The sequence below is a fragment of the Saimiri boliviensis genome, chromosome 4 (assembly GCF_048565385.1).
Source record: "Saimiri boliviensis isolate mSaiBol1 chromosome 4, mSaiBol1.pri, whole genome shotgun sequence".
Taxonomy (NCBI): Eukaryota; Metazoa; Chordata; class Mammalia; order Primates; family Cebidae; genus Saimiri; species Saimiri boliviensis.
Window position 1 is genome coordinate 163,697,184 of NC_133452.1, and position 18,600 is coordinate 163,715,783.

At 38.9% G+C, this 18,600-nt stretch overlaps 1 protein-coding gene across 3 annotated transcripts in view; it reads left to right on the forward strand.

Moving 5' to 3' along the window:
- Positions 1 to 5,296: 5,296 nt before the first annotated feature.
- The window catches only part of SLC17A4 (solute carrier family 17 member 4), a 29,625-nt gene continuing 16,321 nt past the window's right edge, over positions 5,297 to 18,600 (forward strand). For 2 of the 3 annotated variants that reach the window (XM_003927287.3, XM_074398540.1), the window contains exons 1-2: positions 5,297 to 5,382; positions 12,997 to 13,123. In XM_003927287.3, the coding sequence (XP_003927336.1) occupies positions 13,033 to 13,123 (91 nt within the window). In that variant the 5' untranslated portion in view covers positions 5,297 to 5,382; positions 12,997 to 13,032. The remainder of the gene's footprint in view (positions 5,383 to 12,996; positions 13,124 to 18,600) is intronic. The other variant, XM_010338000.3, reaches the window with a different exon arrangement.

The window sequence follows — 18,600 nt, forward strand, 5'->3', positions numbered from 1 at the left end:
TTTTATTTTTCCAATTTATAGGCAGTTCAGAACTGGTATACCAGTTCAATAAAGCCAGAAAGACCCAAGTTTTTTTATTTTTCTACCCGATCCCATGGTAGAATATCATTCAAAGATACTTGCTGCCTTCCTCACAGGGAGGATCATGCTTCTTGGCTGCATTAATGTCCATCTGGATCATGTGACTTACTTTGATCAATGTAATTTAATCAAAACTAACATGTTTCCACCATAAGTTTTCCCACATAGTCTCTCTTTTCTATGCCACGAGACTGTCAGCAATGTTTCAGATGGAAGTGGCCCGTACGTATGCCTGGTATCAACATGAAGATGTTGTGGATCAGAGCTGCTGCTGGCTTGTGTTAAATATGTACCTTAGAGCAGGAAATAAAATTACATTGTATGCCACTAATTAAGGCTTCATCTCTTACCACAGCATAACTTTGCCTTTTCTAACCAAAACAGAAATTAATGCAAGGCATAGCATAAGGTGTTGCCATAGACTAAAAACAAAATAAAACAAGGCACTGCCTTTTCTTGGGCATTGGCTTCAGCGATGGGATAGGAGCAAAAAGGAAACCGTTATTAGAGTTTAGAAGGGCAGTAGTACTCAATTTTCACAGGTGAAACATTTAGAAAACTTTAGAAATTAATTTATAGGTAATTTCCTTATTGAGCTTATTATTTTTGGTGAAGTTCTTGGCATAATCAATGTAAATGGTGTGATTTACTATTGACTATGTTTCACAAAGTATAATAAAACAAGACATAATCTCAAAAAGTAATTAGCTAGTTTGAAAATCAGAATGAAGGAAATTGAGAGAAACTAAAAACTCTAGACATACTGAGTTGAAAGACACTATTTCTGAGCTACAAACAGTTAAAGAAAAAACGGAGAAATGATTTAAGTAAGAAAGTCCTTTTAAAGCTTGGCGTTGTGCAAGTATCAAATCAAGGTGGTAACCATCCATAAATTGTTAAAAAAATATCTGAATGGACTAAGATTATGTTCTATAAATAACTTCAGTTGGCAAATGGCTCAAAATAATGAAGCAAAGGTGATGGCTTTTCTATTGAAGCCTGATAGGCTCAAATTAACTCAAGTCAGAGAGTGAGACAAAAAGAGAGAGAGAGAGAAAGAAAGAGAGAATATCAAATCTCAAAAAGAGCAGTGGGTATAACTATTGGCACAAGTAAGCATTTACATAGGAAACTGGTAAGATTTCAAGCGACATAACAGGACAGGACTACTAACCTGGATAAAGGAGGCTGTGACTCATCAAGGGCTATGCCACTTTGCGGGGAGAGGGTGAAAAGGAAGGACTGGCCAGAGCACGGAGCCAAGACCCATAAAAAATAATGTCCTGGGGGCATTACTCATGGTGTGCAGAGCCACAGATTAATGAGGGACTATCTCATGTGGGTAGATAGGAGGAAGACTGCAATGCCTACCTACATGATTTCAGATTTCTTGGAACTACAAACACTGTGTGGTTCTTCTATCTGCAATTATCTTTTCTGTGTCCTAGCATGACCCATTGGGTGTGCATGGGTGTGTAGGGGAAGCAGACGCCTTGTCTTGTTAGTTTATGAGTTTCTGGAGCAAGAAAAGCCATATTCAACCTGATGAGATAATATCATAAAATTGTCAACATCAGGCCTGAAGCTGTCATTAAATGAGACTTAGAGTTGGCTTTTCATAGGATGGGAGTAAGTATATTTTGTGTGCAGAAAGGATAGTTAACTAAATACTTTTGAACTAAAGATTGGACAATGATAGCTTTACTGTTCAAAAATTTTCCCTGGCCTTCCCTTGGAAAGAATTATATTCTTTTTTTTTAATTTTAAAAAATTTATTTATTATACTTTAAGCTCTGAGGTACAGGTGTAGAATGTGCAGGTTTGTTACATAGGTATACACATGCCATGGTGGTTTGCTGCATCTATGGATGAGTTTGTTTGTTTTTTTCTTGTAAATCTGTTTTAGTTCTTTGCAGCTTCTGGTATTAACCCTTTGCCAGATGGGTAGATTGCAAAAATTATTTCCCATTCTGTTGCTTGCCGATTCACTCTAATGACTGTTTCTTTTGCTGTGCAGAAGCTGTGGACATTGATTAGGTCCCATTTGTCTATTTTGGCTTTTGTTGTCAATACTACTGGTGTTTTAGTCTTGAAGTCCTTGCCTATGCCTATGTCCTGAATGATTTTGCCTAGGTTTTCTTCTAGAGTTTTTATGGTGTTAGGTCTTAGGTTTAAGTTTTTAATCCATCTGGAGTTAATTTTAGTGTAAGGTGTCAGGAAGGGGTCCAGTTTCTACTTTCTGCACACTGCTAGCCAGTTTTCCCAACACCATTTATTAAACAGAGAATGGAATGAATTATATTTCTCTATCTTGGTTCTGTTGGGCTTGGCCATCTGACTTGCTCTGCCCAATGAAATAAGAGTGGAGGTCACACCTAGGCAAAATCTTTAAGAGCCAGCACTTGGCTCACCATGATTTCTCTTTTACTTCTTCCACAAGACCATCTGTGTTCCAAATAAAGCCTGATTTGTCAAACTGGGCCCAGAAGTGAGGAAAACATGGTGAGAAGGTGTTGCCAAGACACCATGGTCATGAATTATGAACAGTACATAAAACTTTGTTTTTATAAGCAACTGAGATTTTTGGGTCATTTGTTATCGCAGTGTGACTTAGCTTATCCTGACTGATACAGTCATCAGCGGTTTCTTAGCTTTCATCTTGACTCTTGTCTCATGAGCATCAGACACTTGCCACACCTCTAGATCTGATATCCACTGTTAAGCCAGGGAAAAAGAAAAAAGAAAAAAAGATGAGACACAGGTGTACTTCTTTTTATGCATCAATGGCCAGAAATGTGTAGGCCCCATTTGTCTCAAGGAAGCCACAACAATGAAGTTTTTGTTTCTATAGTCCTTAGAGTAGATACTAGCTAGGGCACAGAAACTTGGATATGTAGTTTGAGTTGGCCCATTAATAGTGCCTGCCACATCTACTGCTGCTTCTCCCCACAGAGCATGTGCTGTTTATTGGCTATAATACAATCAAGCGATGCTTAGCGATGGGAATAAGTTCTGAGAAATGTGCCGTTCGGCAATTGTTGTGTGGATGTCACAGAGCACACTTACACAGACCTAGACGATACAGCCTGCTGTATACCTAGGTTACGTCGTCTAGCCTATTGCTCCTAGGCTACAAACCTGTACCACGTTACTGTACTGAATATGGCAGGCAATTAAAACAGAGCAATATTTGAGAATCTGAACACATCTAAACATAGAAAAAGTACAGTGAAAAGATAAAAAAGTAGTACGTCTAGGACACTTGTCATAAATGGAGCTTGCAGGACTGGAAGTTACTCTGGGTGAGGCAGAGTGAATGTGAAGGCCCAGGACGTGCCTGTACACTGCTGTAGACTTTGTAAACACTGCAGTTAAGCTACACGAAGTTCATTAAAAAATTTCTCTTTCTTCAATAATAAATTCTAGCTTGCTATTTCATTGTTACTTTATAAACTTTCAGATGCCTTTGAACTTGTTGATTCTTGTAATAAGTTGAAACACAAACACATTGTACTGCTGTACAAAAATATTTTCTTTATACCCTTATTCTATAAGCTTTGATCTATTTTCAGTTTTTAAAAATAAAAAAAAATTATTAAAACTAGGACACAAATACACAAGATAGCCTACACTGACACAAAATCAAGACTGTATTAGAAGCTTCTTGGAAAACATATTTTCAAGTGTTTTACTTTTCTAATAACATTTATAAAACACTTGCAATGAACTTGCAGGGTTGGGCATCACTGACGGGAGCAACTGCAAGTGTAAAGGCCTTGAACTTCTGGGAGAATGCAGAACTGGTTGGAATTTAGTGAGGGAATAGCAGCCAGGCAGAGGTCAGTAAGGTTGGCATGTCCAAGGTGATGTAGGGTATCGGTGCACCTTCAGGAAGGTCAATTTTCTCTCTTTTGTCCTAAGTTTTCTGGGAAGGCTCTGGAAGACTTTTACACCAGTAAGTAACATGATCATATTTACATTTCCAACATTCTGCCCACTATGTGTAGATGGATTAAAAGAGAGAAAGTGGAAACAGTGGGGCCAGGTAAATAATCATTTTATTTACCCTGGTGATAGATGAATGTGATAAGAATGGAGGAAATAATAATAATGAAAAGAGATGAAGGTGGAACTGATAGAACATGCTGTTGAGATGAACGTTGAGGGAAAGTATAGAATGAAGGCTGTTTTTGGCAAGATTAACAGGGTAATGGTGATGCCATTAACCAAGATGGGGGATCTTGGGGCTGGAGTAGGGTTGGAGGGAGATTCAGGAGTTCTGCTTTTGGTCATAAGACTGAGATACCTGATGGATATTCAGGAGAGATGGAGGCAGCTGCAGCTCAGAGAAGAGGTCAGAATTGGGCATGTAAGGAAAGGGGACTCTCTGGGATCTCCTTGGGAGTGAGTTTAGATAGGGAGGAAGTTCAAGGACAGAGTCTTGGGCACACCAACATTAGAAACCAGAGAAAAGATACAGATTCAGCAAAGCATATTGAGAAGGAACAACCAATGAGACATGAGGAAAATCAGGTCTGAATGAATCAAATGAAACAAGGCATCAAGAAGGAACGAGTTATGGAATCTGTCAAGCACCGACAGATGAGGCCTGGGAAGTGGCCACTGGATTTGCTGGCAGAGAGGCTAGTGATGGCTTTGCTAAGAGCTGTCTTGTTGCCGATGGATTCATGAGAAAATTAGAGGTAGGGAAATAGAATGCAAATATGTATGAATCTTCTCAAATGTTTTGCCACACAAGGGAGGAGTTAATTTTCACAGAAAACTCAATGGCCTGTTTGCAAAAAGTTATAATCAGAAAACCACAAAAATCACTCAAGTTAACCAAAATGTATTAAATCTCTCCTCTGTGGAAAGCTCAGTTCTATTAGACAGGAACATGGTGGAAGAGGGACTCAAAAGGGACAAAATGTACCCCACCTCCATGAAGATTATAATAACTCTGAGAGACCCCAGAAGAGGACAGTGCTGTCAGTAAGGTTTGTGGGGTGTCAGGATCCTTATAAGAAGGGAAATTGATTCTGATTAATGATGAAGGAAGAGGTAGGTGACCTCAGCTGACTTGAAGCATGAGGAAGATTTAATGAGCTTGGTTTGCTTATCAATCAAAGAATAAAATGTAAAGTTAAAAATTAAACCACTGAGCTAATAAAATCCTCCCAGCTGGTAACATAAGGGCTAAAGGTTTTGGGTAATCATTTATCTCCTGGAATTAGACAACTGCAAAGAGCAGAGAAAAATTTATTTGAAAAGAATGAGGAGTCTGCATTCTTCCTCCCTCAGGTTAGTTGACTTTCAAACTTTTACCCTTAATATTCTGCTTTTGAGATGATGGGAATGGGTCATTTTCCCTTACAGAGCAGCTTAATTTGCTGGTTTGGGGCAGAGATTGTGGGAGTGGAGAAGAGAATGCCTGTGTCTTGAAATAATTCTGGTAAGTGAGAAAGGATGTTGCCTTAAGAGTTCTGGAACTACAGGGAATAAACTCAAGAGAATAAAATTTACTAGAAGTATAGCTGAACAGAAACAGACAGACAGACACACAGACTCACAGACAGACAGACACACACAAACACACACACACACACACACACACACAGAGACAGAGAGAGAGTGTGTGGGAGAAAGAGAGGGAGAGAGTTAAACTAAATGGTCTATTTGGACTGTTTTTGTGAAAGACATTAATTTTTTAAAACATTGATCAAATCTACACAAATCTACAATGAGACAGTAAGTGCCAATATTGAATTCTCACAGAGGAAGATTTTCATCAGGCCTAAAAAATTAATCAAAAATAAACTGTTCTATTTTGGTTCCAATGAATTTATGGGAAAGCAAAATAAATGAAATTTCATATGGCTTTGGGAAATAGTTAATGGTGAAGAGTTTAGGGCAGAGGACTTTATTTGTGAGCTGTGAATAAGAGCCACGAGCTGCTTCTTGTAAGGAGGAAAAATATTCAGTGCTGAGACCACATACGATGACACTTGAAATATTAATAGCTCTGCACAGCACCTTAAGGAAAAGTCTCATTCTACGGTAAACTGATTACACCAGAATCCAAAAAGAACAGACACAAGCAGTCTTGGCAAGCAAAAACTGATGAAAAACTGTTATAAGAATGGCTGGCCCAACTTCTTTGCTGGTTTTTCCTCATTTACCTGGTTTCAAAATAAATAGATAAGGCTGATGACTTCCAGGATTTTATTTCTACCAAGGCACTTCTGTTCTTAGCAATAGACCCACAGGCACAAAGCCTACCTGGCAATCTTCCCTGCTGGGTCTAACAGGAATCTCAACCCCATCTATCCAAAATAAAGTTGTTGCTTTTCCTCTGAAACTTGCCTTCCCTGCTCATTTCCCCAACTTCTTTGAGTGCAACACCATTCACTTATTTGCTCAAGCCATGAGTCTAGAAGTCCCTGATGATTCTCCCCTTTCTGTCCTCCCCATATCCACCTCATTAGCAAGTCTTAGTGGCTTATCTCCAAAACAGGTCCTGAATGTGGTATTTTTCACCACAGCCAGCCTAGCCCATCCACTATCAACACTTGTACAGGTGAAGAAACAGCTTCTCGTTGAGTCTCTTAGTTCTCAATATTGTCCTTTATAGCCCATGTGCCACACAGTGGCCACAGTAAATCCCGTCTCTTTATCAGGCCTCTGGCCCCTGGCCACTCCTTTGATCTCATCTCCTACCATCCACCTCCTTGTTCACTCTGCACTGCCATGTTTGACTCCCTCCTGCCTCGAAAAATGTGACCAACTTGCTGATTCCTTTGCCCAGCACTGCCTCCTTCTCAGTGTTCCCATTTCAGCTCAAACATAACCATTTCTCACAACCACACGAGGTAAAGTGGTTAGGCTCGGCAGAGTGCTTGCCCTCTTCTCCTGATGCTAGTGACCTAGTTGCTGTCAGTGCTAGTCTTTTGTTTTTTTCATACCATGTGGCATTCCTACTTCTTTCTTTTCCTGGGTGCCCCTCCTGGGAAGTAACTTTCTCGAGGGCATACCGTCTGTGCCTGCGTCCCTTGCCCCACAACAGCGCTGTCCTCCCTTCACCCTCGGCTGTCTGTTCCCACTGCTCTCATTAATGCCAGCAAAGACCATCATCGCCCGTTACTGAAAAAACTGGTGATTGATTTTGGATTATAGTAAGTACAAGGAGAGGACAATTTAATGAGAACGAAGTCTTTCAGTAATGCAAGAAAAGGAGCTATGAAAGCACAACATTGCATTCACTGATTCAATAAATGTTTACTGAATCAATGAATGAACTGATGGCCAGTGAACTCTTAGGCATTGAAATGCTAGAAGAGTATGGGTATAGCCTGTGGGAAAACGTATTACCCTGAAAAGCTATGTCTTTAGTTCTTATGACTGATATTATTTTTTCAATTCAACTAATTGCCCTGAGGTGTGAACAGAAATGATAAGCAAATTATTTTTCTAGTAGACTATTCAGTCGCCTCATTTTACCAAGTTTATTTTCAGAGTTACCAAAATCATTCCATTTGCCAATGACAATTTGTTTGGATTTCCGTTTAATTTTGAGTGTGTTTTCAAATTCCAGTGCAGACTAGAGGGCTCCATGATCTAAGATCTGTGGTTTTGAATGACATCATTGAGGCATCTTCTCTGTCAGTTGCTCACTTACCACTTTTGGTGGTGACATTATGTAACATTTCCACTTATCTTTAAGCACAATAGCACCAAGGGATCAGCTCTGTTTTCTTTTATATTAATAGGAGCAGTACTTCACAGAGAGCAAGGGGAAAATGATTTCATTTCACTAGCACCTGCTGCTTATCCCTTTACATCTGCTTGGTACTGTAACTTCTCTGATCATTTTCAGATAGTAACAGGTTTATTGCTGATGTATAGCCTCCAAATAATCTCATTTTGTAATTAATAGGTCCAGTCCAGTGAAAACCAGAACATTCCAAACTTGATCTAAAAGTAAACTGTCAGGCCGGGCGCGGTGGCTCAAGCCTGTAATCCCAGAACTTTGGGAGGCCGAGGCGGGTGGATCACGAGGTCAAGAGATCGAGACCATCCTGGTCAACATGGTGAAACCTCGTCTCTACTAAAAATACAAAAATTGGCTGGGCATGGTGGTGCATGCCTGTAATCCCAGCTACGCAGGAGGCTGAGGTAGGAGAATCGCCTGAACCCAGGAGGCGGAGGTTGCGGTGAGCCGAGATCGAGCCATTGCACTCCAGCCTGGGTAACGAGCGAAACTCCATCTCAAAAAATAAATAAATAAATAAATAAATAAATAAATAAATAAATAAATAAAAGTAAACTGTCTCCCCTTGCCCCTGCACCACTGCTCCAAATTGGGTTTGGGGAGGGAAGGGGTCATTTGGTTGGCATCTTGTTCCCTTTCTCTGTGAGCTCCTCCTCTCACCTCTCTTGCTAGCTGTGACTTCTGATCTTTCCAGAGTTGGTGGGTAGGGACTTAGAAATAAGAGGCAGGGAGTGTCTATCTTAGCTGGAACTCTTGTGACCTGGCATGGATGGTCTCTGGGTTGGATGAATGTTCAATGCTGAATCCTTTATTTTACCCCAATGGGAATATCCACCAGTCCTCCCATGTCATGGATGATTTGTGTTCACTAACTCAGCAGTTAGGGTTCCTTTCTCAGGTGTTGGGCATCTGGCAGTCGGCCCCTGCTTTTGGGGTCATGTGGCCTCTCCAGGCAGTTCTCATTTTAAGAGATTGTAAACTGGATTTCAACGGAATCATCCATAGCTGGTTCACAAGGGGACTGCTGGTCTCCACCTGTGCCTCTTCACCCATGCTGCTGTGGAGGTATGACAACCTCCAGTGTGGTGTAGATGTCGGCTGTGTTCTGCAGTCTCAGACCAAGAGTCAACACCTCATGCCCTTAGACTCTGAGGCATGCGTCACTCACCTGCACACACACACACTCACATACACATAGGGGACATGTGTCAAGTTCCCTGAATGACCCCCTTGCAGGCAGTTCCTATCATTTGACTTGAAGCGACAGGACAGTGCCCTCCTCCTTTCTTTCCTGGAGCGAGGGTGATGCCTGATGGAGAATATCAGCAACTGTCTCTAAAGAAATTCTCACCTTCTTTATCTCCGCCTATTGATGTCCCTGAACTTTATTTTTAACTATAGTAATAATTCAAATGACATTATTGTTGTAACACATTTAAACACTAAAGACAAAGTTCAAGAGCATGGCCATTCCTGCCCTCCCCATTCCTTTGCACAGATAGTTTCTATTTCTTCCTGGTTTCATGTTTCTAGGAATATATTATCCATCTCCTCTAGGTTTTCTAGTTTATGCACATAAAGGTGTTTATAGCAGTCTTGAATGGTCTTTTGTATTTCTATGGTATCAGTTATAAAATCTCCCGTTTTGTTTCTAATTGAGCTTATTTGGACCTTCTCTTTTTTTTCCTTGGTTAATCTCCATGATGGTCTGTCAGTTTTATTTATCTTTTCAAAGAACCAGCTTTTTGTTTCATTTATCTTTGTATTTTTTGTTTGTTTCAATTTCCACTTAGTTCTGCTCTGATCTTGGTTATTTCTTCTGCTGGGTTTGGATTTGGTTTGTTCTTGTTTTTCTAGTTCCTTGAGATGTGAACTTAGATTGTCTATTTGTGCTCTTTCAGACTTTTCCATGTAGGCATTTGATAGTGTGAACTTTGCTCTGAGCCCCGCTTTTGTTGTGTCCCAAGGGTTTTCATAGGTTGTGTCACTGTTGTCGTTCAGTTCAAAGAATTTTTAAATTTTCATCTTGATTTCATTGTTGAGCCAATAATCATTCAGGAGCAGGTTATTTCATTTCCATGTATTTGGACTGCTTTAAGAGTTCCTTTTGGGATTGATTTCTGGTTTTATTCCTCTGTGCTGAGGTAGTACTGTGCTGAGGTAGTACAATCAAAATCAAATTTTGATTGCCTTAAATTGGTTGAGATTTGTTTTGTGGCCTATCATATGGTCTGTCTTGGAGAATGTTGTATGCGCTGATGAATAGAGTGTATATTCTGCATTTGTTGGGTAGATTGTTCTGTAATTATCTGTTAAATCCATTTGTTCTAGGGTATAGATTAAGTCCATTGTTTCTTTGTTGGCTTTCTGTCTTGATGACCTGTCTGGTGCTATCAGTGAAGTCCCCCATTATTATTGTGTTGCTGTCTATTTCATTTCTTAGGTCTAGTAGTAATTGCTTTATAAATTTAAGAGCTCCAGTGTTAGGTGCATATATATTTAGAATTGTGATATTTTCCTGTTGAACTAGTCCTTTTGTCATATAATGTCTCACTTCATCTTTTTCAACTGCTGTTGCTTTTAAGTTTGTTTTGTCTGATATAAGAATAGCTACTCCTGCTTGCTTTTGGTGTCCATTTGCATGGAATATCTTTTCCCACCTCTTTGCCTTAAGGTTATGTGAATCCTTATGTGTTAGGTGAATCTCTTGAAGACTATAGATACTTGGTTGTTTACCTGTCTTTTAAATCTTTATATACTTTTATATATGTATCCAATTCTTTGATGACTGTATAGTATTACTGAAAATATCTGCATTTAACTATGCAAATATTAAATAATCATTAGTTAGCCCCTGACTTTTTGCTTTCACAAGTATTGCTTTAAGGAGTGTCCTGAAACATACTATTCTGTGTGGCTGTGCCCATTAGTCTCTGGTACACACCATGAAGCAGCAATACCGAGTGGAAGGGTGCAGCTTGCCTCCCACAAACAATAACTGATTTCCCTAAATTTTTGCCTAAGCTTGGTGATAACAGTCTTTTAAAACATTGATGAAAACTAATAGGCAAGAAAGAATAGGATCCTGTTTTTTTTTTTTTTTTTTTTTTTCTTTTTTGAGACGGAGTCTTGCTCTGTTACTAGTCTGGAGTGCAAAGGAGTCATCTCGATTCACTGCAACCTCTGACTCCCGGGTTCAAGCGATTCTCTTGTCTCAGCCTGCCGAGTAGCTAGGATTACAGGCACATGCCACCACCCCTAGCTAATTTTTGTATTTTTAGTAAAGACGGGGTTTCGCCATGTTGACCAGGATTGTCTCAATCTCCTGACCTCATGATCTGCCCACCTCACTCTCCCAAAGTGTTGGGATTACGGGAGTGAGCCACCGTGCCTGGCTGGATTCTTTGAGTATCTATGTTCTTGATAGTGAAGTGAAGCACATTTCCCCATGTTTGTTCTTCATCTATGCTTATATATTGTTCCAATAGTTTCCTACTTTTTACCAATTTACTGTCTTTTTAAAGTTAGCTTGAAGAAGTTATAAAAATCCATATTTGATAGAATGCTATAATTAATTTCTCTTCTATCAGTGATCTTTTATTATATGTAAGTTTTGTTCTTTTTGTGTGCTGTAGTATCCTTAAACATGTTTAGGTGTAGCTTTCATTTCATTTCTGTAGCTTAAGACTCATTGTGATTCCTGAATCTGAGAAATCTTGTGGTTTCATCTATTCTGAAAAATTCCTATTTGTTTTTTTCTAAAGCATTCCTTTTTCTCAATTCTCTTGATTTTCTTCTCCTAGAAGTCCTATTCAATCCAACATCTATTGGACCTTTTCACTCAATTTTCCAGGTTATTAACTTCGCTGTCATCCCTCATCTTCTCACTGAGCTTTGTTCTGTATAATTTACATAGTTCTTTACCTTTCATTTTACTAATTCTTTCATTAGCTATGTCTAGTCACTTAGTTTCAGATTTTAATGCCTAAATTGTTTTTTTTTGTATTTCAGGTAGTCTCTTTTTTAAATCTGCCTATTCTTTTGGGTATCTTTTTATGTTTTAGAGTCCATATTTTATTTCTTCAATTATTTAAAGCATACTTAGATAATGTCTTTGTCAGTTTATTCTATTTTTGGAAGTTCTCGGCAGTTTAATTTTGCCATGCATTGAGTCTAAAAACTTGTTTTGGATGGGTCACTTCCTTGAGTGTTTATAATTTTTTTATTTTTAGCTCATAATATATAGAGCTTCATCTGCAGTAATTCTGTGTTATCTGTTTTGAGCAAATCAGACTGGGCTTGATTCTTTGCCCAGTTTTTTAGCTGGGGATGAGTTCTCAGACCATGAAGACAGTATGAATTCCAAACCTCAATTCTCCATACCCTAGTTATGAACTTTCACAATTTTCATGGGAGCCTCTTTATTTTCAAACCACAACTCGGGACACAGAGGTTTGTCGCTGTCTTATTGTTTAAATGGGAAGAGGCTTTTTAACCAAGTTTTGAACCCCTTTGAGGCATCCAACTCTATATTAGGATCTCTCTTACAATTGCCTTACTGGCATAGGCCTAAGCCTTCATCCTTAATCCCCACAGGGCCTTAGATCTCAGGCCCCCACATCACTGAAATTGATGCTTCTGTGCCCCAATCTCATGGTCACTGGAGTTAGCGCACATTTAACTCAATAGAGGTATTTCTTATTGTCTTTGCAGCTATGTAAAAGGATGTTTGCTATATTTTAGTTAATAAATATAGGTGTTTATAATAGTTTTTTGGGCAATTTAATTGACTGGAATCTTCTAAATGAAATTTCAAATAAAGTTGTCAAGTTTTCATGTTCATTTGATACTAGTATCAATTTAGAGACATGGGAACACAGAACTAGAAAGGATCTTACAATTTATCAAGGCAACCCAGGCCACATTCCTCACTTGTGAGATATAGACACTAGGAACCAGGGTAAACTGCGACCTTTCCAAGGCCAGCCAATTGGTTAGTGATAGAGCCAGGATGATAAATTAGTTTTAATGTACCCTAATGTAGAACTTTTCTTATGGAGCAACATTTGCTCCTAATTCTTAGAAAGAACTGGGGCAGTATCATATAAAATTCTCTCTGTATTTGCTTTTGCATTCTTTTATTTCAGTAAGTAAATGCCAGTCCCTGGGAAGACAGAACCAAAATGTCTGCCAGAGCAGATATCGAGGCTACAGTGGGGGACATTTCCAATGACAGCAAGTTAAACATGGCTCAAGAGGAGAGCTCCAGGAAAGGTAAATCTTGCACAGTAATCTGGTAGTAAATAAAACTAGGATCTATGGCACCTTGACTTCTCTTTTGTTGATACACATCATTTTTCTTGCTGTCACCAATTGCCAAGAATTCTATATAGCTATAAATTGTTATTGATAGTTATTTCATTTATCACAGGAAACTTTGAAGGTATATAAGACAGGCAGGTTTCATCACATATTTAGAGATGAAGGAAGAAAATCAGTGCAGATTCTAAGTAGGAAATAGAGACATCAACCTTGGCTTGTCTGATTCTAAGTCCAAGGCATGTCGCATTAGATCTCTTTGCTCTGTTAAATCCAGACCTGCTCCGACCCCAAAATGGGCTTTTCCTTTCTGCTATGTCATAGAAGTCACCTTTCTTCCTTCCTCTTATCTATATTACAACATTATGCTTTTTATCATATGCAGTAAGGGGAACTGTAGAACATCTTACTTTACCCTAAATGCTTAATGACTTATAACTATGTTATTCATTAATTCTTTTAAAGATATAGTCATTTCATAAGATAATGCCTTAAAAAAGAAAATCCCTAACCACTGTCAAATGCTTTGTAAGACTCAACATTTTAGCCAGTTTGTCTGTTAAGAATTATGTATGTCTTCAAGAAAAGAGATTTGTCCTGATCTCACCCATCACAGAAGAAATCAGGAAATGTGAATGTTAGTACTCATCCTACAACTAGCTAACATTTGTCCCTGAATAAATACTATTCCAATACTCTTGGCCGAAGGTCTCATTTGTTTCTAAGAATTTCAGAGTCTACTAGACTATACCATTGGCCAAATTATTTTATCCTGTCATTCTGTCTCTCCCTCAAAATCAGTAATATGAAGAACTTATGTGTAAAATTTTACTAAGGTGCAGTAGAGCATACTGGGTAAAAGTGCAGGTCAGAAATCAGAACGCTTGAGTTTGCCATCCTGATTCTGCCATTTATGAGCTCATTACTACCACTCACATGATGTCCCTTCCTCAGTACACCTTTTGGCAGTCATTGGAAAGTTCATTTAAAATTTGTCTAACATGGAACTCATGTGGTCTTTCTGGTTCCTTCTATAGTCTCCTAAAACATCTGGCCCACCATGCCACCCAGTTCTCTGGTGACCACCTGGGAGCTATAACAATATCGGACAACACCTTTGTAACTTACTTTACCCCAGCCTGTTGTTTCAAACGGCATCATGCTACTAACATTCATCCTTGTTTGGCAGTCTCAGCCTACCTAATAAGGCAGAACCTCAGCTACTCCTTCAAGCCTTACCTAGTTATTTTGTTGTATATCTAAGTATTTCTCACAAATGCTTAGGAATAAACCTTGCTGATTGCCTCGTCGGTTGGTGTCCAACATCACTTTTCCTCTCATCTCCTTCTCTGGCTCACGCTCACTAGGCATGGCTGGATCTTCTGTACCAGACTCCCAGGGCACTTCTGAGGCTTTCTCTGGGTACCAGTTCCCAAAGGCTACTGATGTTTTTGCTGTGCTTCTAAGATACTCAGAGAGCTGAATCCAGGTATTCCATGGGATATGGAGAAATGCCCCCTCCGGCATTACCTGGTCACCTGGTTACACAAAGGAACTGCTCCAATAACCCAGAAACCTTGAGGGAAAAATGCTGGGCCTTCAGGTTCTGCCTAAAGATCAGTAGTTTTTCTCTATCACGCTCAGTTAGGGATTTCTGGGGCTGGGTGGAAGACAGACATCACTTTGACCTTCTGATCCCCTTTTCCCCTAGAGGTCCACGAGCTTCTGTATCAGTCTGGGCTATATCACAAAATCCAAAGCAAATTTGGTATTTCTGAGAAGAAAGAAGATTAATATAGGGGACTAGAAGATTCCACAGATGTTGGAAGGTTAGGGAAGCAAAAGTCAGGTTGGTTAACTTTCCGAAAATCTGGGACATGACACTGCCAATGGTCTGAGCCATGTGCATCACGAAGTGGGCGATTTTCAGGATGCCCCAAAGTCACAGGCGGAAATCCCATGTCTAACATGACTGATCCTTGCTGACCCACCTGCAGCTGCCTCCAGAGCATAGTGGTTTCTCATTGAGTTCAGCCTCCCACATTGTACCAGAATGCCCTCATTTGTGGAATCTGAATGGAATCTGTTTGCACGGTAGTCTGAGGACTGTAGCTTCCAGATATTTGTCCCTTTGTTACTGTGAGGGCCACAGAGAGTGGGAAAGGCACTGAGAACAATATCAGGGACAGTATCCTTTCTCCCTATCAAAAGCCTGCAGGGAAGATATACTACCCACCTCGACGGGGAAGAATGCCATCTGAAGGACAATTTACAATAGCATCCCTTTCTGAAAGCCAGGGAAATGAATAAAACAAGTACAACACTTCGAGAAAGTACCTCCATCTAGGTTGAAACCAAGGAATTGTTCCTACCAATGACACACTACAAACTCCAGGTCTCACAGACAGATTTAATACAATTTGGAAGAAATTGAGAGAGGAGCCAAGAGCTGATCAAACTCCCATTCTTGAGGCATGGGGCAGTATTAGAGGAATAGCAAAGAGTTTGCTGTGGAGCTTCAGCCTGTGCTCCCCAGCTTGGAGTGGCAGTGACTAGAAGCAGGGCAGACCATAGGCCCTCCAGGGTCTGCAGTGCTGGGATGTGCCAGATGAATCGTGCATGGGCCCACATCCTGTGACTTTCCCCTCGCACTTCACTGGCCTTTCTGATCTGCAGTTTAGCATCAGAGGGCCAGTGCTACAAAGCAGAGGAAAATATGAGTGATTGGAGAAATCAGTTTGGAAATTTGGAATGGTTTCTTTCAAATTCTGCAATGTTATTGCAGATTTAAAATAGTAAAGTAGTTAGCTTCCCTTGAATTGGTGAGGGAATTTCCTACCTCTTCCTCCCCACCACCTGCTGCTACCAGCCCACCCACATATACCACCGCATCATAGCTGGGCCTCAAACCAGCATAGGTGACCCTGTGCAGGGGTTTTAAAATGTGAGAACAAAGTCACACACAACTGGCCTTTATAGTTCAAGGCTGTAGGGATGACTACAAGGGACTTACATAAATATGTTTGCACAAAGGAGAGAATAAGGTAAGGCATGTGTTAAATAAAAGAGAAATCAACATACACTTATGAAAGATAATAGTTCATTATAATAGCTGTCACATGAGTGCATGCCCTACATCAGGCACTGTTCTAAGCAGTCTGTATATATTAATTCATTGACTTCTCACAACAATCCTTCAGGGAAGGTACTACTAGCAACATCTCCATTTTATAGGAGCCTGCACTCAGGCTCAGAGGCACAAAAAGACAGCAGCTAGATTCAAACCAGCTGTTGTCACCCATTACATCACGCTGCTGTGCCTATGTTATTATGGGGAAATTGAGGAATATTTTCATCTTCAATTTCTTAAAGTTTTCAATAATGACAATAATAACAATAATTAAGCATACAGTGTAGGAAGTAAATCAACAGAAGAATATGGAAGAAGTCCCTAATAGAGATGAGAAACAAAACTAAGGAGGAAAATAATGTCACTGAGCCTATAACTTCAAGGAAATTATGTAGGAAAATGAAACAGACAACTTAAATGTAGAAAATAATGTGAACTCAAATCATGAAAAAATTGGATTAAAAAATGTATCTCAGAGCTGAGTCTTTGATTAAAAAATATGCCACTCATGGTAATAAAATGAACAATCCACTACTCAGATTAATCAGGCAGAGAGATTAAATAAAAGTAATTATCAGAAAATAGGAGACAGAAGCCTTGAAAATGTATAAGGTACTAATTATATGAAAAGTACCTAAGTAAATGATTTTCTAGGAATTATAATTTATAAGGATAAAAACTTCAATTATGTAATCATTATTTACTAAAATTTAGCATTTTAAATGTAATTTGATTATAATTTTCTAGAAATTATGATTTCTAGGAAGTAGACATTTTATTTTTATATTTGAATAAAGAAAAAATTATACATGTCAAAAAACACAAATGAAGAAAATTGTCAAAAAGTTATTCCTTTTAAAACAAACACAGAAACAAACAAATATATTCTGGTAGTTTCACTAGAAAAATTATATAAGATTTTTAAGGAGCAGAAAATGCCTATTTATCCTGTGCAAAAGAATTCCAAATAATTTATATAGCACCCCACCTTCTGAAGATGGAGCTGAGCTCCTTAATACTTAAGTGTGACTGGTGCATGTGACTTCCTCCAGAGTACATTTGTACATATTAATTCATACAAAAAATTAAAAAGAGAAAAAGAAAAAAGAGTAATTTTACAGTGGAGCAACCTGGAAAACACTACCTGAAGCCAGGGGACCAAGAGCAACTCAACAGTAAGAAGGCTTGTTGACAGTGTGTGGCCTTAATATGATGTGATAAACGTGGCAGTTTACTTCCATGGCCTTCCTCTAAGAAACACATAACCTCAGTCTAATCATGAGAAAAATATCAGAAAAATTTCAATTAAGGGACACTCCACAAAATACCTGACTGGTATGCTTCAAAACTGTCAAGGTCTTTAGACATTTTAGAACACAAGGTATTTAGAATACATTTTAAAAACACGGTTAAGTCTGAAAAAGTGTCATACACAAGAAGATTCCAAGGAGATGTGGCAACTAAACGTAATGTGGTTCTCTATATGGGATTCTGGAACAGAAAAAAGGACATTATGTAAAAACTAAGAAATGTGAATAAACTGTGGACTTTAGTTGTTAATAATATATCAATGTAGGCTTATTCATTGCAACAAATGCACCATAAGATGTTAATTATGGAGGAAATTTTGTGTGAGATATAGAGGAACTCCATAATTCTATACATCTAAAACTATTCTAAAATTAAAAATTTATTAAGAAAAAATGGCTATGTACCTAAAACATTTCAGATTATAGATTGACATGGAAGCTTATAACTTTTTTTTTTTTTGAGACAGAGTCTCACTCTGTCTCCCAGGCTGGAGTGCAGTGGCGTGATCTTGGCCTCTCCAGTGGCAGCTGCTGGTGGGCTGAGGCAAGAGAATCGGTGGTAGGCAGAAGTTGCAGAGGTGGGAATTACAGGTGCCTGCCACTGCGCTAGACTAATTTTTTATTTTTAGTAGAGATGGGGTTTCATCATCTTGGCCAAGCTGGTCTTGAACTCCTGACCTGGTGATATACCCCCCTCAGCCTACTAAAGTGCTGGGATTATAGATGTGAGCCACCACACCCAGCCATAACTTTTTTTTTTTTTTAAAACAAAGCTAGAATAGCAAAAAATAACACACACATATATACATAAACAACATATTAAGATCGACTATATATACTAAATAAAATTCTAGCTAAAACATTAGCAAAATACATCATGTTTTAAAATTTTTAAATAGCCTATTAAGAATAAGAAGAGATCATCCCAATAGTACAAAGATAGTAGGCTATTATAACTCTAATGAACTTACATAAACTTATTCAATTGTTAT